This window comes from Oncorhynchus clarkii, chromosome 22 (assembly GCF_045791955.1).
Source record: "Oncorhynchus clarkii lewisi isolate Uvic-CL-2024 chromosome 22, UVic_Ocla_1.0, whole genome shotgun sequence".
Taxonomy (NCBI): domain Eukaryota; kingdom Metazoa; phylum Chordata; class Actinopteri; order Salmoniformes; family Salmonidae; genus Oncorhynchus; species Oncorhynchus clarkii.
The window spans coordinates 19,133,337-19,153,839 of NC_092168.1; the positions used below are offsets into that span (position 1 = coordinate 19,133,337).

The 20,503-nt window shown below is 40.1% G+C and overlaps 2 protein-coding genes across 5 annotated transcripts in view; one reads left to right on the plus strand and one right to left on the minus strand.

Moving 5' to 3' along the window:
• Positions 1 to 8,357, plus strand: part of LOC139380532 (collagen, type V, alpha 2a) — a 62,652-nt gene extending 54,295 nt beyond the window's left edge. Inside the window, exons 35-52 of the mRNA XM_071123271.1 lie at positions 41 to 94; positions 209 to 262; positions 756 to 863; positions 959 to 1,012; positions 1,157 to 1,210; positions 1,412 to 1,573; positions 1,896 to 2,003; positions 2,125 to 2,232; positions 2,736 to 2,789; positions 2,927 to 3,034; positions 3,289 to 3,342; positions 3,648 to 3,755; positions 4,008 to 4,061; positions 4,160 to 4,267; positions 4,437 to 4,737; positions 4,979 to 5,160; positions 5,579 to 5,821; positions 6,705 to 8,357. Coding sequence (XP_070979372.1) covers positions 41 to 94; positions 209 to 262; positions 756 to 863; positions 959 to 1,012; positions 1,157 to 1,210; positions 1,412 to 1,573; positions 1,896 to 2,003; positions 2,125 to 2,232; positions 2,736 to 2,789; positions 2,927 to 3,034; positions 3,289 to 3,342; positions 3,648 to 3,755; positions 4,008 to 4,061; positions 4,160 to 4,267; positions 4,437 to 4,737; positions 4,979 to 5,160; positions 5,579 to 5,821; positions 6,705 to 6,851 — 2,061 coding nt within the window. The 3' untranslated portion in view covers positions 6,852 to 8,357. The remainder of the gene's footprint in view (positions 1 to 40; positions 95 to 208; positions 263 to 755; positions 864 to 958; positions 1,013 to 1,156; positions 1,211 to 1,411; positions 1,574 to 1,895; positions 2,004 to 2,124; positions 2,233 to 2,735; positions 2,790 to 2,926; positions 3,035 to 3,288; positions 3,343 to 3,647; positions 3,756 to 4,007; positions 4,062 to 4,159; positions 4,268 to 4,436; positions 4,738 to 4,978; positions 5,161 to 5,578; positions 5,822 to 6,704) is intronic.
• Positions 8,358 to 8,367: 10 nt separating this feature from the next.
• Positions 8,368 to 20,503, minus strand: part of LOC139380533 (GULP PTB domain containing engulfment adaptor 1a) — a 157,090-nt gene continuing 144,954 nt past the window's right edge. For 2 of the 4 annotated variants that reach the window (XM_071123274.1, XM_071123272.1), the window contains 9 exons: positions 19,591 to 19,652; positions 17,908 to 17,979; positions 16,860 to 16,958; positions 16,589 to 16,726; positions 16,225 to 16,341; positions 15,963 to 16,049; positions 13,974 to 14,115; positions 13,639 to 13,733; positions 9,226 to 10,042 (listed from right to left, as the gene is read on the minus strand). In XM_071123274.1, the coding sequence (XP_070979375.1) occupies positions 9,971 to 10,042; positions 13,639 to 13,733; positions 13,974 to 14,115; positions 15,963 to 16,049; positions 16,225 to 16,341; positions 16,589 to 16,726; positions 16,860 to 16,958; positions 17,908 to 17,979; positions 19,591 to 19,652 (884 nt within the window). In that variant the 3' untranslated portion in view covers positions 9,226 to 9,970. Of the gene's footprint in view, positions 10,043 to 13,638; positions 13,734 to 13,973; positions 14,116 to 15,587; positions 15,816 to 15,962; positions 16,050 to 16,224; positions 16,342 to 16,588; positions 16,727 to 16,859; positions 16,959 to 17,907; positions 17,980 to 19,590; positions 19,653 to 20,503 lie in introns of all 4 variants that reach the window. The other 2 variants (XM_071123275.1, XM_071123273.1) reach the window with 2 other exon arrangements.

Consider the following 20,503-nt stretch of genomic DNA (forward strand, 5'->3'; position numbering starts at 1 on the left):
TTTGTTGTTACAGTAGAACTAAAACCTGTTGTAATTGCAGGGAGAAGCTGGACCTAAAGGTCCTCCCGGGCCTCATGGATCAAGAGCTATGCCTGTGAGTGGACAACTGGACATTGAGTATTAAAGCATACAATGACACATTTACCTTGAAACGATCATATCAGGAATTATGGCATTGTAATGCTCTATTTATATTCTGTTCCACCAGGGACCCCGTGGGGAACCTGGTCCTATTGGTCCCGTTGGGTTTGGTGGACCACCCGTAAGTCATTCTTTTCTGTAACCCATGCCTATGAGACGACAAACGGAGTCATAGTGATCATAACAATTCATGTCATGCAGATGTAGGATATTAATTTGAGCACCCTGTTGCAGGAGAACCTTCCTGCGATAAATGTTCCCTTATGAAAAATGTATAAAAATCAAATCAAATTTATTTGTCACATACACATGGTTAGCAGATGTGAATGCGAGTGTAGCGAAATGCTTGTGCTGACGTTGCTCTTTCTCAACCCATACAAAAATGAATTATAATACACATAATTATTCACATTACCCGTTGCTGCAGGATTATTTTCCTGCTGTAGAAAAGTGGCTCAAATTAAGATCCTACATCTGTACTGCATTCAATATACTGTATAATGCTTTTTATAATCTCATATTCTTAGACCCCCTTTTGTGCTTTCTAGTAAGAAAAATAGTGCATTTGGGCTGTTTCCAGCTCTCAGGCTTGGTGTGTTTTTGTCCTTATACAGGGTCCTGATGGTCAACCAGGAGTCAAGGGGGAGCCTGGAGAGCCTGGTCAGAAGGGTGATGCTGGTTCTCCAGGGCCTCAGGGCTTGGCTGGATCCCATGGACCTCCTGTGAGTTAACACGCTACATTATCTTGTGCTACATTATCAGACAACAGACTAAACAGGAGGAACTATCTCATTCAGCAATCTTCATCTCTCCGCAGGGTATTGTCGGTGTGGCTGGACTGAAGGGTGGAAGAGGAACCCAGGGTGCACCTGTAAGTTCATGTTATGAATTATGACTAAAGCCTCTTGGGACTGTGACAGGAATTGTGCCCAGGTATTGATACATGTGGTACAGATAGTATATAACCATGTAATAAATAGTAACCATGTAGATCTTCTCATCTTTTCACTCTTAGGGCCCCACTGGTTTCCCTGGATCTGCAGGCAGGGTTGGACCACCAGGCTCAACTGTAAGTAATCATCAAACCACTATTGGTTCTATTGGTTAATGCATCAATTTGGAAGTAGCCACCAGTTATCATTTCAATATGCCACTCGCTTTTGACTACAACATTATAACCACTGATCACCCATTACTTACACACTTCACATTGTTCTCAGAGATAAAGAACAACAACAACAGTAACAAAACAACATTCTCTTTGTAACAGGGTCCAGTTGGAGAGGCTGGACCCCTAGGTTCCCCTGGGAAAGAGGGTCCTCCTGGCCTTCGTGGAGAGAATGGATCCCCTGGAAGACAAGGAGAAAGAGGCCCCCCAGGACCAGCCGGGGGCTTAGGAGACAAAGGAGACTCTGGGGAAGACGGACCCACGGTAAACGATTACGTTTTGCTGAATAACAATGTTTCTCAATCCGTTCCTGGGAGAATCCCAAGGGCTGCACATCACCAAGTCCTTGATAAGTTGAATCGGATGTGTTCATGCCAGGTTAGAACATAAAAGTACACCTCAGGAATTGTTTGTGCAGAAACACATTGCTGTATAATAGTTTATCCAAAAACCTAAACAAAAATATCAGGAATCATCCAATTCATGAACAGAACTGAATTTGGAGTTTGAGTCTTGTTGAATTGGATTGACCACAACCCTGTTACATGGCAAAGCTAGACAATATCAACTGGATTTGTTTCCACAGGGTCCTGATGGACCTCCAGGTCCAGCCGGAACAACAGGACAGAGAGGCATTGTGGGTCTTCCTGGTCAGAGGGGAGAGCGTGGAATGCTGGGACTTCCAGGACCAGCAGTATGTTCTGATTTCTACACATTTGTTTGAATCCCACTAATGTGTCCGCAATCTGAGCTGCTTCCACATTGCATGTTACACAGTGCTCCTCAAGATTCCATTGTCCCTGTGGTGTTTGTAGGGTCCTCCAGGAAAACAGGGGACTGCAGGACCTGGGGGAGACAAAGGCCCCACTGGCCCGATCGGTTCTCCTGGTGCCAACGGACCTCGTGGTGATCCTGGTCCCAATGTAAGTTCCCCCTTACATTTTTTTTCGCCAAAACTTTTCACTTCACTATTTGTCCTCTTGTTGCTAGCAGTAAGAGAGTTTATACCATGGCATTGTCGAATACTAGTTTCTGATTGGCTAAAAGGGAATTCTAGAGAGTGAATTATTTAAGCAATAAGGCACAAGTGGGTGTGGTATATGGCCAATATACCACAGCAAGGGCTGTTCTTATGCACGACACAACGCTGAGTATACCACAAACCCCTGAGGCCATATACCACAGACGCCTGAGGTGCCTTATTACTATTATAAACTGGTTACCAACGTAATTAGAGCAGTAAAAATAAATGTTTTGTCATACGCGTGGTATATGGTGTGATATACCATGGCTGTCTGCCAATCAGCATTCAGGGCTCGAACCACCCAGTTCATAATTCCCTATAACGCATAGCCCCTCTTTGATTATCCCTCACATATTTCGTACAAGTTACAGTAGTTATTCACAATACGTTGTTTTCCTCCAGGGTCCTGCTGGATCTGATGGGCCGCCAGGCAAAGATGGAGTCATTGGTCAAAGGGTAGGTGCAACACTGTGTCCAGAACGTCTCATATTGTTTATTGTGCTTGACCAACCGTATTGAAACAGCAAGACAAATGCCTTACAACCTTCTGTAGCATATACATTTTATGGTTCTGATTTTGATGAGTTCAACAGGGAGATCGAGGTGACCATGGTCCAGAGGGTCTGGTTGGGACCCCAGGACAACCTGGAACTCCAGGTCCAGTCGGTGCCACCGGTGGTTCTGGAAAGAGAGGAGACGCTGTACGTAATATGCCCTTTTCATTTATGTAAGGAATTTCCTTGTCAATACATGAGAATCCCAAGATTAGATAAGATGGGGGGGGGGGGGGGGGGGTCCTGACAATGTGTACATGTTCCTTATATACAGGCATAAGGCTGTCATTGTAAATAATAATTTGTTCTTAGTTGGCTCGACTAGTCAAATAAAGGTTAAATAAACATAAAAAAGATATATATATCTAATTAACTCATGTTGGTATCCTATTCATACACAGGGTTCCAGAGGACCAAACGGTCCACCTGGTTCAGCAGGAAAGAGAGGGTTAACGGTAAGACCATCATAAACATAAATGAATAAAGGTTAACACTTCATTTTACTTTAATACCTAAACCACCAATAAATGTTTTTTTTAATGTTCAAACATATTCAATATCCAATAGAAATGGAGCCATCAAGAAATGATAACACAGCACGCTGTGGTTTTGACTACTAAAGCATTAGGCTTGACTCGTGTGAGAACTGACCATTTGCATATTTGTATGGTGACACGTAACCACAAACAGAAATTAGCTTTCTCGTTTTTCATTGGACGTCCCATAAAATGTGATTGCATGGTGTCGTTCGAAACAACAGGGACCACAAGGACCAAGGGGTGATAAGGGTGACCTCGGAGACCATGGAGATAGAGGACAGAAAGGACACAGAGGTTTCACCGGTTTGCAGGGTCTACCTGGACCACCTGTATGTCAAATCTTACTTATATAAATACTATAAATAAATATTTATCTTTAATTGAGTAGAACTTATATACAGTGAGTGTACAAAACATTAAGGACTAATATTGAGTTGCACAATAGCTTTCACCTGGATTCACCTGGTCAGTCTATGTCATGGAAAGAGCTGGTGTCCTTAATGTTTTGAACAATGAGTGTATGTGTACCCTTTTAAGTTGATATCAATCTCAATATTCATTATTTACTCCTTTATTTTTAGGGTACAACAGGAGAGCAGGGAGCATCAGGAATCATCGGACCAAGCGGTCAAAGAGTAGGTATCATATCAGACTGTTAAATTATGGTCCATGTTGTCAACCATAATGTATTTGTTTCATTATAATGGATCTTTATCATGGTATGATATAATAGGGACCCCCTGGACCAGTTGGACCTCCAGGAAAAGAAGGGTACATCGGACAACCTGGACCAATGGGACCTCCTGGAACCCGTGGAATTAGTGGCGAAATCGGACCTGAGGCATGTAAATTTCCACTCCAAAATCATTTCACCTACATGGACAACTGATATGGACATTTCCTGGGAAGTCAGCGCAAACGTCATTAACATTTGGCACATAATGTCAAAACACTTAATTTGTTCACACCTTGTAATTACTCTCTATTTACTATAACTCTTTGCTTTGCAGGGACCTCCCGGAGAGCCTGGTCCCAATGGTCCTCCCGGGCCTCCCGGACCCCCCACAGCTGCCATGGATGACCTATTTGGCGGCATGCACGACTATGATGCTGGCCCCCCTCCTCCAGAGTTCAATGAGGATGAGGCTCTGCCCAACAGCAATGCCACTCAGCAGCTGGACCCAGGTGTTCAGGCCACTCTGAAGGCCCTCAGCAGCCAGATCGACAGCATGAAAAGCCCAGACGGCAGCAGGAAGCACCCGGCTAGGACCTGTGAGGACTTGAAGCAGTGCTACCCACTGAAGAAGAGCGGTGAGTTGTTGTTTCCATGAGGCAAAGGGAAGTCCATCAATGAGGTGTTTTTTTTGGTAGTTTTTCAGTATTCAGACCATGTCTTATCATGCAGCCATTGCTTCATGTGATGTGGGGTGGTGTGTATTTTGGCAAAACTTATACCCCTAAGGATGCCTAAATCAAATTAGAAACATCTCTTTGGTAAAAAAAAGTCAATAGACCAGGGCAGATGGGACAATATTCTCTTTCTCTATTCCAGGTGAATACTGGGTCGATCCAAACCAAGGAAGCTCAGAGGATGCTATCAAAGTACATTGTAATATGGAGACGGGAGAGACTTGCATCTCAGCCAACCCCGCCAGCATACCTAAGAAAGTATGGTGGAGCACCTCAAGGAAGAAGCCTGTGTGGTTTGGAGCTGATATCAATAGAGGAACACAAGTAAGACCATTTTTCACCACAATAATAATTTATTACTGTGATTAGCGTTCTAATTAGAAAGGAAACTGCTCTGGGACCTGTTGGATCACTGGGTATTCAAAATGTTCCCCTTCAGTGGTTTAATTTCGGAAGTCTGCGGGAATTCTGCTTCCATGCATTCCACCAAAATTATGGGATAAAAGTATTTGATATGGTAGTGCAGTATTGCTGAGGAAAAATACTTTCTTTGTAAAGCAAGTCTGAAGACTAAATCTAGCAATGGACACACATTTGACAATCACAGATAATATTTGCTATGTAAATGTGACACATGTACATAACTACGACATGACCGATAACTGCTGATATTGAAATGCATCTGAAAAGTGAGTTCATCATTTGCCGCTGTTTTTTGTTTTCTCTTTTTGTGTTTTTGCAGTTCACCTATGGTAACAAAGATCAACCTGCCAACTCGGTCACCGTCCAGATGACATTCATCCGTCTGCTCTCCAAAGAGGCTTCTCAGACCATCACCTACCACTGCAAGAACACAGTGGGCTACAAGGATGAGGCGACTGGGAACCTAAAGAAAGCAGTCATCCTCAAGGGGTCGAATGACCTGGAGCTCAAGGCAGAGGGAAACAACCGCTTCAGATACACCGTGGTGGAGGACAGTTGTGGAGTGAGTATTTTCTATGGGTGTTTTGTGGCAGTTTAAGTTTGGTTCCTGAAACATTTCAATCTTTACTTACAAAAAAAAAACATGTCAAATTTGCAGTTTCACATATGAAATTGTATTTCCACATGTGAAATGGCTGCTTTCACATGTTGAGCTTAAATTTTGCATGCGAAACCATATTTTCACATGTATTAAAATTAGAGTTCACATGTTAACACGACCTGTTCATATGTGAAGAGAATAACATGCTTTCACCTCACATGTAAATTGCAGTTTTACATGTGAAATTTGCGGTTTCACATGTTAAAAACTTTCACGTGGAAATCGGATATGCAGTAGTACATCTTCCACGTGATTGTTTTTCACATGTAGTACTTTTTTTTGCAGTTGTAAGATGTAAGAAAACTCCACATCTAAAAATCGCACTTTAACATGTGGAATTACAGATTCACATGTGGGGTTGAAATAATGTTATTCTCCTCACATGTGAAAAGATGGTGTTAACATGCTGCAGTAGCAATGATTCCACTGTTGGAATTAGGGTGACCACATCTATAAAAGCTAAATGCGGGCCAGGGGAATGATTTGGCAAAGTAAACGTAAACAATCCCTGTATAGCCTAAAAACACGGTTAAAACTATCATTTCGATTTGATGGATGGTCAGTCCTTGCATCCATAGCGTAGTCTAAAAAATGATTCATATGCGGGGGAGTTTCCACATGAGGGAAAAAACATACGTGTGAAACTTCACACATCTGTGGTAGTCTGAAAACCAAGTTTTTTCACGTGATATACCATATTTGTTTGGTAAGTGTGGGTCCTCACTGGAAACAGTGACTTCCTGAGATCTTAAAATTAACCTTTGTAATTTCTTTCTCTTTAAAGCAATCCAATGGTAAATGGGGCAAGACAGTGTTTGAGTACAGGACACAGAAAACAGCCAGACTACCAATCATGGATATGGCCCCTGTGGACATCGGTGGTTCGAATCAGGAGTTTGGTATCGATATTGGGCCGGTTTGCTTCCTATAAAAGCCAACAACAACAGGGATGCATGGAAGAGAATCCAGAGAATCTTGAACTGACAGCTGACACGATCAGCCATGTACATACAAGTACTGGTGGACTATTCTCGCCCCGTAGCAAGATATTTATTGTGCCTTTCCAACCTTTCCAACCTTACGTTAGATGAATGTTTGGGAGAAATAAAGAGCAAGCAAGCAACATTTAGAAACTTTGCTTGCACTTGAGAAATATAGTATGAGCATGTTTCATCTGTAATTACCTTTAGTTCATGCCAAGGTACAAAGATCCAGTGCATTGATACAATATTAGGTTTTATGGAACGAAGATAAAAAGCTGCCAAAAGTCCTTGACAAATATGAATGCTTTACCAAAAATGTAGTCATTAACTGCTGTTCATAAGATGAGAGCTTCATTCTGTAAGGATATAACTACAATGGTTAATTCCACCTCTTAGATTTCCTAACCTCTTGTGTTACATAATTAGTTTTAAAAAAAATGTAAAGTGTTTTCAATGTCAAATGAACATTTATGGTGCTATTGAGGAAATTAATTCAGCTAAGTGCTTTCATTGGCACACATTGTTGTTTTTTCTTTCCAGAACAGAAAGAGTTTAATACAACTGATGTCTGCATCCAAGTTATCAACTCTGTACTGACTCCATTGAATACAAATTAAAGATCGAACCAGACGGTCGATTCCTCAGTGTTAGCTACCTCGTCGCCACAAACTGGGATGCCACAGGTTTGGTGTTGTCTGTAAGTGTTGACCATGTGCTCCTCTCCCAGCTACGGTACAGGATAGGGTTTGCGGCTAAAAATAAAGATGGAGAGGTCGAATCGGTGTCTCCTGAAAAGTGTGGTGATTGTGGAAGAAGAATTTCCTTTTTTAAAATGAATTTGTGGTCATTTTAAAACTGAGTGTGTTATATTTTAAATTCATGATCATTTTAACACTACAAGTGCGTAATGATTTTTCTGCATGTTGCCCTTTAAGCCACTTTCTCGTAGTTTTATTTTATAGCAGCTTGAGACATTCAATAAGATGAAAAGCCTATTTGCTTCATGTATTTTTGCTGTGCAACAAATTAAACAAAAAGCTTGTCCATCCCCAAAGCTCATTTCTTGTCACATTAATTAGCTACGGTTCTACTTTTTTTTTTAGGTAAAGCTGTGCCTTACTGCATTTACTAAGTAATTTGTTTGCACAGAGATAAATTAAATATTGCTGAAGGTAGAGTACACGTGGATTGAACATATTTTTAGCTTTGTAATTATAAATGTATGATGTCCATTGTCTTGTTGCTTCATGTCTCTTTTTAGTTGCATTTTTTCCCCTTAATCAACATTCTGATTTCTTTGTTTGAGGTAACTTACCATAGTGATAGTATTTATTAAATATTTCAAAACTGTAAATATTCTGGTGGCTGATAGGTCCATCTCCGAGGCAGATCAATAAGATATTCTATCCTGGAATCAAGTCAGTTTCATCCACTGAAATAAATAATGAAATTATTTTGTTCTGCTTGTTTTCATTTCAAAGTTTGTTTATAAGTCATTCTTTAGTATTGAATGTTGCTGAAAGCTGGAACAATATCTTCCGCGGCTCACCTTTGACGCTTAAAACTATAACAGTTTATATCTATATAATTCATTTTTTTTCAGTAAGCACACAAAAGGGCAAAGCTTACAAGTTAGGACCAATGGAAGTGTTCAAAAAGTGAAACTATCCTTTGTCTTTCATGCTTCAGCAACTCTCTTCTCCCCAAGCTCTTGGCACTTGATGGGGTACAGAAGCTTCATATCAAGCTGGCATAATACAGTATGACATACTTTATACATAATTAATAAGACTACCTGCAGAGGCAACTGTGTGACTGAGAGGCTGCCAAGCGTGAAGGAAAGAATGTCCTAAATGGATATGCTCATCAAGTCTTATATGTATACAAGCGACTCAAAAACAGTCTTACTTACTGTCAGTGTGATGCCACCTAGCAGAAAACAAACAATAGGCTTGTTTCCTCTTGATGCCTATCCATCAGTAGAGATCCATGCTTGAATACCCCCAGTACATATTCAGAATGCCCAACATGTTAACATTCATTTGCACTATTCTTATACTTTTTATTTTATTTAACCTTTATTTATACCTCTGTAGTAATGCTGTAATTACACTAGTAACATTGTAATATGTTGTTACATAGTATCTTTGTCATGATATTACTAAAGTGCTATGTAACAAATTGAATGTAAAGTGTTACCCAACATACTTAATCCCGCAGACTTTCACATATCAAATATATACATTTTTAAATGCATAACATTTTAAAATTACAAAAAAAGACACGTTTAATCATTGTATATCACAAAAAAATGATTGAGTGTTGATAATTGATGCCGTAATGTTTTCTTTAATAACTGTAACAGTAGTCATATTGCATACAAAGTAAAATAACAAGTATATAGTACTGTATATGGACAGAGGTTTTCCAAAAGTGCTTTCTGGTGCACGAGGATACTGACATATATCATAAGAAAGTAAATAAACGACAATACATACCTAAATGTTTAACAAGACAATAAAACTATTAAATCCGATGTCCGGACAAAACTAGCAGAATAAATGAATTACAGTTAACTAAAGATACATATGAGTAAAAATAACATAGAAGATATGTCAAATGAAGGGCAAGCTGAGAGTTTGGTATATGAGTGTTAATACAAGACTGACCACATTTACGTGTCTTGCGACTCGATGATCAGCAAGTCATGTCCGACAGACAAATAAGAATGTGCTAACAGCGTCGTTCTAAGTGGTGTATGTTCAATAAAACTGATTCTACACATAAGAAAATTCGGCCACAGTGTACCATTGCACATACTATTTACACCCATCATTGCCTGTACAAGCAAGAGGTCTCAAAACCAATTTCTTCCCATGTGAGTTCTTACAAAAATAGTGCTTTCTATATCAGATTTGAATATACCTTTGATTATTCTAAAACCAAATTCAAATACATATAAACCTCAAGATGAGAAGAACATTGACATCTTGAATTTTAGACCCAATTTTGGCACTTTTAATACAAATGATTTAACAGTATGTAAAAGCAACATGTCTACTTGGCATCAGCAGCGACTGTCTAGTGGGTCAGGAGAAAAGACAGTGCCCTCTAGAGTTAGTCCCATTTTGAACCCCTCCTGTAAAACAAGGGGGAGAATGGCTGTTAGAAAGAATCTATCCCATGTCAACCTGCTCTAAAGGAGGAAAGATAACAAAAGGAGGTAGTCGATATAATCAATAACAACGTTTCTTAAAGTCAGCAAACTTGAGAGACAATGCAGAGTCTTGGGGAGCTGTATAACCAAGACACTGTACATTAGAGTCATACTGGCCCCAAGTTTTTATTCTTGTTTGATCCAAAATAGCATGCATCCAAAGTCTACAGAATAATGGTTAGGGGATATGAAATCTAGAATGCCCAAGTTCTTTTCAGAAGCAGTCCGCGAAATGACAAGTTCTGAGGAAGCTTTGGTCCAAATCCCTCTAAATAAATGTAGAAACATCATATATAAACCACAAAGTACACAAGAATCTGTATGACCTATGTATGTATAAAATAACAACAACAGGGCTTTGAATAAATCTGACCCTATGTTACCCTAGAATGTTCTAGAGAGAACAAGGAATACAAATATGATGAAGCGGCATGACAAGCAATTTCACATTTGCCACACATTTTCAGTTGCAAAATGATGGACAAAGATAATACTAGCTGCAGCCAAGTACACCCAACGCAGTATTAGATCAGATTCGTTATTTATTCATATTTTGTTGTTGACACGAAAGATAAAATAAAAGAGAACTGACTGAGAAAAGTAAAACTTCCATAGCCAACCGCTTTTAACACATATGCATCATCTTGATACAAGTTCAAACAAGGTTAATGCATTTAAATCACATTGTTTACGAGAAAATGTAACTTCAACTCCATACAAAAAGATGTGCACGCATTATGAAAGGGTGACGTTTCAAAAAGCCTGCGGGGTGTACTTTACAGACGGACTGTATGCAGAGAGTATACAACAGAGTCAAACTGAACACAATCATTCACGAGGTCACAGTCACAGCACCGGCTGCCACAAGAAGGACTCTTATGGGTCAAAATAGTGTAAAGGTACAAACCATCTCTGACGCTGCAGCAAAAGGGACAAAAAGATATATGGAAACAGATAGTTAAGACAGAAAAAGGCAGGAAGGAGAAGAAAGAAGTGATGCTTAGCAGCATGCTAGCAAACTATTGCCTCCTACTGGAAGTACAGTAGCATCCCATGAACTTCCTTTCATGCAGAAAGGTTATTGTAAAGGTTTGCAGATAGCAATTTGCATTCGGATGCTAGGTTCCCAAAGTGCAATTGCAGTTAAAATAAAGAGTTTGAAATAAGACAGGAGCATTGCGGTTCAAACTGACATTGTATTTGTAATTACAGATAAGATGTGCTCCAACTATGATAATAATTAACAAAAGTATCTATTCATGTGTTGCAACAGAATGTGTTAAAGAAAAGCCCAACATGCCTATTCAATAAAAGGAAACATAATATAATATTTTTACTCATGCATCCTTAACACAACTACTAACAGTTGTTGTTTTGCATCGATGACGTGACAACAAATCTTTCTTTTTTTCCCCCATCTGTAATCAATCAGTGACAACTAATAATTTGTAACAATAGCTTTGAAATAGCTAAAATATAGAATAGTATTCCACTCAAGCCCTAAAATCCCATGGCTGATGTTACAAAATACTTAGAGTATATCCCATAAGGAATATAGAGAAGTGAATGAGGATTAGATTAAAATGATAAATGTAACACGCCTGCCCGACGGGGGCAGATGACGCTAGTACCTACTTCACAGTAGGGTTGTTTTGTTGTTGTTGCAGAAATGCCTACTTGAAGAAGTGAACTTTCATGTGCCTTAATTACAAACTTGTATGGGATCCGTAAATATGAATAAAACAATTAAATCATGGGCCTAGTTTAGCCAAGGAGAAAGAGCTTTATAGGGAGAAACACATGATCCTTCCTGGCTAGCCATGATTGGCTGAGATAATGGAGGAGTTGACCATGCTGACGGTTGGCCATGCATTTACAATTGAAGTCCGAAGTTTACATACACCTTAGCCAAATACATTTAAACTCAGTTTTTCACAATTCCTGACATTTAATCCTAGTAAAACTTCCCTGTCTTAGGTCAGTTAGGATCACCACATTATTTTAAGAATGTGAAATGTCAGAATAATAGTAGAGAGAATGATTTCAATGTTTATTTATTTCATCACATTCCCAGTGGGACAGAAGTTTACATACACTCAATTAGTATTTGGTAGCAAGTTGGTTGCATTTAAATTGTTTACCTTGGGTCAAACATTTCGGGTAGCCTTCCACAAGCTTCCCACAATAAGTTGGGTGAATTTTGGCCCATTCCTCCTGACAGAGCAGGTGTAACTAAGTCAGGTTTGTAAGCCTCCTTGCTCTCAAAAGCTTTTTCAGTTCTGCCCACAAATTTTCTATACGATTGAGGTCAGGGCTTTGTGATGGCCACTCCAATACCTTGACTTTACTGTCCTTAAGCCATTTTGCCACAACTTTGGATGAATGCTTGGAGTCATTGTCCATTTGGAGGTCCCATTTGCGACCAAGCTTGAACTTCCTGACTGATGTCTTCAGATGTTGCTTCAATATATCCACATACTTTTCCTACCTCATGATGCCATCTATTTTGTGAAGTGCACCAGTCCCTCCCTCCCTCCAAAAGGTACGATCTTTGTCCCCATGTGTAGTTGCAAACCGTAGTCTGGCTTTTTTATGGCGATTTTGGAGCAGTGGCTCTTCCTTGCTGAGCGGCATTTCAGGTTATGTCGATATCGGACTCGTTTTACTGTGGATATAGATACCTTTGTACCTGTTTCCTCCAGCATCTTCACTAGGTCCTTTGTTGTTGTTCTGGGATTGATTTGCACATTTCGCACCAAAGTACGTTCATCTCTAGGAGATTGAACGCGTCTCCTTCCTGAGCGGTATGACGGCTGCGTTGTCCCATGGTGTTTATACTTGCATACTATTGTTTGTACAGATGAACGTGGTAAATTTTTTTCTGAGGTCTTAGCTGATTTCTTTTGATTTTCCCATGATGTCAAGCAAAGAGGCACTGAGTTTGAAGGTTGGCCCTTAAATACATCCACAGGTACACCTCCAATTGACTCAAATGATGTCAATTAGCCTATCAGAAGCTTCTAAAGCCATGAGATCATTTTCTGGAATTGTCCAAGCTATTTAAAGGCACAGTCAACTTGTATGTGAACTTCTGACCCACTACAATTGTAATGCAGTGAATTATAAGTGAAATAATCTGTCTGTAAACAATTGTTGGACAAATTACTTGTGTCCTGCGCAAAGTAGATGTCCCAACCGACTTGCCAAAACTATAGTTTGTTAACAAGAAATGTGTGGAGTGGTTGAAAAACAAGTTTTAATGACTCCAACTTAAGTGTATGTAAACTTCCGACTTCAACTGTACATGTCAATTCTTAAAGAAAATGGTGGGTCTATGGCTTAAGAGGGATGCTGAATGGGCGTAAACAAATATGAGCTCTCTAGCACTCATCCAAATCTTTTAAGGGGTTTTTCTTCTACTTTATCAATTTGAAAGGGTAGGGGCCCCGCTACTAGGGTGGAGGTCTACTCTCCAAACCTTTATAATAGCTTAAGATCATTCACAGACATGCAGTCACCTGTATCTCGTCCAGCTTGGACTGGATATCCGGGGGGAAGTCGGCTTGCCCACAGGTGAACGGATCGAAAGGTGCTGCACCAAAAAGGTCTTTACCTGTAAGGGAGAGACGAGATACTGTTTGAGATGCCACAACGTAGTAGTGTTTAAATGGGCTTTCATTGGTAACACTTATTTATTAAGTAGGCATTGTTTATGTTCTCATAGTATAACCAAAACACTTTCTCCCTAACGACCACGACCGGTGTTTTATCCCTTATTGTGTGTGTGGTTGAATTCTAATTGGAATCTCACTGTCATCCTGGAACTGTAAAGTAACCAGAGCAGTGTACTCACTCATGTCTGAAGGAGATGTTGTAGGGGGCGGAGGGGGTGTGCCGTTGCTTGCGGGTATTGGCACCAGGGGTGTGACAGCAGAGAAGGGAACCATGTCAAAAACATCTGTGGATGTCTGGGGTTTCAAGGAGATGCTGCCAGCCTGTGAGTGTAGAGGAATTGGTTCATTCCAATTAGTCCCTTATGAAATGAGCATTATTCTGAGCTACAGTGAGCTCCAAAAGTAGTGGGAACAATGACAAATATTTTGTTGTTCTGGCTCTGTACTCTAACCATTGTAATATTTGGGGAGGTTATATTTTTTTGTTTTGGGGGGGGGTGTATGATATTTGTGCGTCGGTAACTTTCTCACTCATCATTATTCACGATTTATTCAGGATTATCCGTAATCATGGTAGCATCCACATTAACGTACAAGTGTTTACAAACATATTCTATTCTTATTTACAATAAAAGTGACTCCAAAATGACACAATACATAATTTATCATTAATTTCTATTGGGCACAAAATAGTCTGAAACACAACCAAAACAAACAGCAAATGTCCCCAACAACTGTGTAGATTCCCAAGCTTGATGTAGTCATTGTGTGCTGTGAATATAGGACCAAATACTAAACTTTTTATTACTTTAATACATATAAGTGGATTTGTATCTCCTAAAATGGAGGGACTATGTACAACAAGTCCTGTAATTTCTAAACGGTTCACCCAATATGGATGAAAATACCTTCAAATTAAAGCTGAAACTCTAGTCATTGTCTCATTTCAAATCCAAAGTATTGGAGTACAGAGCCAAAACAAAAATGTGTGACTGTCCCAATAGGTTTGAAGCTCATTTTATATTCTGAAGTCAGAGTTATGAAGATATATTAGAACTACAGTCCGACGTCAAATCTAACTTATTGAGATAAGACTTAGAAGTTGATGAAATATTAATGAGCATACTTTATGTACCTGCAATGTCTACTCTACATTATACATTGAGCATACAAAACATTAGGAACATCCCCAATATTGAGTTGCACCCCCTTTGCCCTCAGAATAGCCTCAATTCATTGGGGCATGGACTCTACAAGGTGTTGAAAGCGTTCCACAGGGATGCTGGCCCATGTTGACTCCAATGTTTCCCACAGTTGTGTCAAGTTGGCTGAATGTCTTTTGGATAGTGGACCATTATTGATACACACGGGAAATTGTTGAGCGTGTAAACTCAAACCGGTGTGCCTGGCACCTACAACCATACCCCGTTCAAAGGCACTTTAAATATTTTGTCTTGCCCATTCACCCTCTGAATGGCACACATACAAAATCCATGTCTCATTATTGTCTCAAGGCTTAAAAATCCTTCTTTAACCTGTCTCCTCCCCTTCATCTACACGGATTGAAGTGGATTTAACAAATTATATGAAAAAGGGATTATAGATTTCACCTGGATTCACCTGGTCAGTCTATGTCATGGAAAGAGCAGGTGCTCCTAATGTTTTGTACACTCAGTGTATACGAGTTAAAGTGAACTATTGTTAACAAGAAAATAAATCAAGAAAATCAAGAAAACTAAACGTGAATTAAGAATGAAATAAAAGGCAGGAGGAGGAAGGTAGTTGTACAGTACGCGAGGTCGGGGGATGCTGCATCCGTCGGCAGTCTTTGGAAGGAGAGCGGATTTAGCCGGAGGAGGGGTTAGTAGCCCTGCCGAGAGGTTGGACTCTGGCGAGCTCATAGGGGTGAGTGTGACCGAGGAGATCTCAAGACACGAGAAGGACGTCAGATTGTGACACCAGAAGAGCGAGGAGGGCCTTGAGAGCATGTAGGCCTCGTTAGTAGAGTTTATGTGCAGCAGCTGTGAAGAGATTGCATGCAGAAGATTTAGTGGAAGACTGAAAGTGGCTAGTTAGTTCACACAGAACATGACAAACATCTTATTTGGGGTATTATGGGTTACTTAGGGAAGTCTAGAGACTGGAAGGGATGTCCATGCAGTTCTTACTGGTGGTACAGGAGCAATCATCAACTGCTCCTCCAGATCCGAAAGCTGCTTCTTTAGCTCAGAATTTTCAGTTTCCAGTTCTTGAATCTGTGAAAAAGAAGGATGCTTGTTTTGGAATTGATCTATAGCTACCTACCTTCAATACAGATATAATCTGTTATCATCAATATTATTGAATGGGGGTGTAGTGTATATCCAATCCCTATCCCATAAGAAGGAACAGTCTCTCCCATATCACACTTGTCCAACAATTGAATCGTACTCTTTTCTGTAAGGTTCCTATCTGTTTCCGTGTCTCCACATCTTTTCCACCAGACTCAAGGAACTTCTTGTAGGCCAAGTCGAATGCCTGGCCAATAGTGAGCGTTATCTCCTCTGCCTGGAAGACAACAGCATCATCCATGAGTTTTTGTACAAGACTTCTTATAAAACGGTATTACTAACCGCATAGGAACAATTGTCCTGAACATAATTCTACATTTTCATCGATTATTCACCAGAAACAATTCTTAATTTTAGGTCATTATCTTTATAATTTACTAGTGATTGTCGCATATAGACGGATCTCTACAGATCGCGCGGAACAAGAACTCAAGTTGTTAACTCTCAAAGTTAATATTTCTTACACATTTCTCACTGTCAAACACGTAGCAGAGGTGTTTGTTTGACTCTGAGTCTTTACAGATGAAGGTGAATATCCTTTTATCCGTCTTGTCATCTGCACAGAAGGATATCCTATGCAACTGGCAGTTATATTGGACATCCTGAAAATAAAAAGAAACACAAATGCTTTGGTTTAAGACAACAATACCTCCTTGATAGCCCTTCACTCGAATGCTTCCATAATATGCGTTTAAAAAAAACTTGGAGCACTTATTAAATGTCATGTGGACATACTTTTGTCTTGGGATCTAAGATCTTTACTCCATAAATGGATATTTGCAGTTCCACTTTCGGGGTCTTCTGTCCCTCTGATTTCTTGATATGCCTTTGAAACTGCGGAGAGGGGAGAGTAGAAACATTAGAATTCACTTGTCAAAGCTACAGTCCGATGGTCATGGTACTCCAACTTGCCCTAGCTCATTCTGAAGTGTAGTCTTTTATTGAAAGTGGTGAAAGTCACGATATCAATATGATATCATAAAATAATGATAACCAGCCCCATTTACCGAAAAAGGATATCCAAAGTTAATTAGAAAATGGCATTCTTCCAACACAGTGCAATACTCATTTGAATTAGGACGAATGTAAATTGTGCGATCAGAGCTTTTTTTCACACTCATTTTCTGAGTACATGAAAATAAGTTTCCCCTTGAATGGTCTCTCAATTGAGATTATTACAGAAGAAAACAGCAGATTAGCTGACATGCTGAGAGCAGAACGAGGCAGAGCAAAGGAGATCGGTGGCAGCAAAGCTGGCTGAACTCTAGCTGGGGGAAACTATATTTCTAAAGATTATGAAAATTAGGTTAGCTATAAGTAGCGGTCTTTGTTAGTAGACTAGTAAGTAATTATGATTCATGCTATAGTAAATTCCTGGCTACAACATTCTACATGCTCCTTTTCACATCCTAAGACCTCAAAATGAAGGTATAACTTGGAAGATAGTTGCTATTAGTATACCTTGAATTCTGGCTAGAATGTGCACTATGGTTACATTTATCTGATTCTGGCTAGAATGTACAGTGTGGTTAAATTTATCTGATTACAGTTAACCACAAAATCCTGAGTTTTAGGGTATCAACGTGTGGAAATAAAAACTGACCTAAACTTCTAAGCTGTTGCTGGTGGGCGTAGAGAGGCCCGCCCTGGAGTGCACTTTTCTGTCCAATGAGGTCCAATTTCGGGGACCGTCTATATACTCACCAGCCCCCCTAGATGAAAAAGTGATGTAATACAGCTTTAATTCAGGTTTCCAAGGGGAAAAAGTGTATTGCTCACTTACCTTTAACTTTCTAACTGCATCTTTAACAATCTCTGTGCCTTTCGGTTGATCAACTTCTGTGTTTCCAAGAAACTAGAATCAAAAAGGGAAAAATAATAAAGTGTCATTTTACTTCAGGCATACAGCTATACAGGATTAAGTCACAATGCACTATAAGACTGTTAAAGTATCTATAAATGCCTTACAATGTCTCTTTATATTGCATATTAGAGAGAAAAAAGGCTTCAGATTATAGGAGGGGTTTGAAGGAATCTCGCCCCCCCCCCAAAAGGGCAGCACTACTGCTGCTATCCAACAGATGGAGCCAATGACCTTCAGACCTAAACTCCATCTGTCCATAGAAACAATTATTCTCGATATGGCTTGCCTGGTTTAGTAAGGAGACTCTGTACTCTCCCCGTTAGTGTTTCCCAATGGAATGGCTCCAGGTTGTTTCAACATGACATGGGAGCAATATCAAATAATAATACAGCGATTTAAGGTTTCCTAAGATTCTTCATTCAGCAACATAGTGAGATGCAACAATTGTTTAAAAATTCAGTGGTTCAGCCCATACTGTATACTGGTCCCTGACACTGTATCCACTTCCTTCCTTCATGATTTAAATCCACGATAGAACACACAGTGGGTACACAATGGGCAAACAATGCCAAAAATCTGGGCAAACGATGCCAAAAACGACACTTCACCCTCCTATCAATAGAGTGGAAAGACGGATGGGCCTGTATTCAAATGGTGTCAGCATTTGCACCGGCCGTGACAAATGCTGCCCGCACTCAAGGACACATATGAACGCAGCCGGGTTCTGCAAATAGGTTCAACAAATGACAGATACGCTACATGGGATGTAGAGAGTCTCGTTCCTGAACTATGCACTCTGTTCTGCTGGACTGTAGAGGCTGTTCCACTGTCTAAACCCAGCCTGTGGTGATCCATCACCTTGGGAAGGTTATTGGCACAGGGACGGTTCCCTGCTGCACCTCACTCCCATCCACTGCCTGATGTTAGGTTTGCTCTCCTCTCTGCTGTTCCAGTCTTGAGCGGCAGCAGATGTGTCAGTTTGGACATTCTACTTTAGCCTTTTTTCGGTTCACTTCAATAAGACATTTCGGGAGCTGCTGGATGTTCACCGACAGGCGCTCTGCCTCCAATATGAGGGGAGTCTTTGGGTGAAGTAGAGCAGAAAACACCTTTAGATGGGAGAATCTCTTCCCGGGAGTTTACCTTTAAGATGTGTGCAGCATAACAAAGACAGAGAAGACTAAACAAGTCAGTTGTTTTGTAACGGTCTGTGGGTTTCCAGTCAAAGTCTACTGTTGTGTTTACTTTGCAGTCAGTTCTTCTAGGCTGCCTGTGTGTGTTTTTGCTCTTTGACGGTAGTGTGAAGCAGACACCTTGTTCAGAGCTAGGGAAAAACTCAATAGCTTCATATTGAAAGGGTTTTATTTTTTGACAAAGTCAAAAACTATGTATAACAGAAAACAATCAGAGAACTATTCCCAAGTAAACATGACTTTTTCAAAGCCTTGGTTAGGTGTGAGACCTGTAAATAGGTATGCATTGAGGTATGCGGAACATCAATCTGAATCAGTGAAAGGTGAAAGGTATTTTTCATCTAACTTCCAAAAACCTGTGAGGCAACATGATTTTGATTGCTTTGGAAAGGGAGGTCATGATACGTACCTTGGCATTGTAGGGTATGTAATGCTTTGCCAGAGCTTCTGGAGTGTGCATCCAGGATTTATCTGAAAAGAGAGATCACAGCTGGGTTTATATACAGTGCCTTGCGAAAGTATTCGGCCCCCTTGAACTTTGCGACCTTTTGCCACATTTCAGGCTTCAAACATAAAGATGAAAAACTTTATTTTTTTGTGAAGAATCAACAACAAGTGGGACACAATCATGAAGTGGAACGACATTTATTGGATATTTCAAACTTTTTTAACAAATCAAAAACTGAAAAATTGGGCGTGCAAAATTATTCAGCCCCCTTAAGTTAATACTTTGTAGCGCCACCTTTTGCTGCGATTACAGCTGTAAGTCGCTTGGGGTATGTCTCTATCAGTTTTGCACATCGAGAGACTGACATTTTTTCCCATTCCTCCTTGCAAAACAGCTCGAGCTCAGTGAGGTTGGATGGAGAGCATTTGTGAATAGCAGTTTTCAGTTCTTTCCACAGATTCTCGATTGGATTCAGGTCTGGACTTTGACTTGGCCATTCTAACACCTGGATATGTTTATTTTTGAACCATTCCATTGTAGATTTTGCTTTATGTTTTGGATCATTGTCTTGTTGGAAGACAAATCTCCGTCCCAGTCTCAGGTCTTTTGCAGACTCCATCAGGTTTTCTTCCAGAATGGTCCTGTATTTGGCTCCATCCATCTTCCCATCAATTTTAACCATCTTCCCTGTCCCTGCTGAAGAAAAGCAGGCCCAAACCATGATGCTGCCACCACCATGTTTGACAGTGGGGATGGTGTGTTCAGGGTGATGAGCTGTGTTGCTTTTACGCCAAACATAATGTTTTGCATTGTTGCCAAAAAGTTCAATTTTGGTTTCATCTGACCAGAGCACCTTCTTCCACATGTTTGGTGT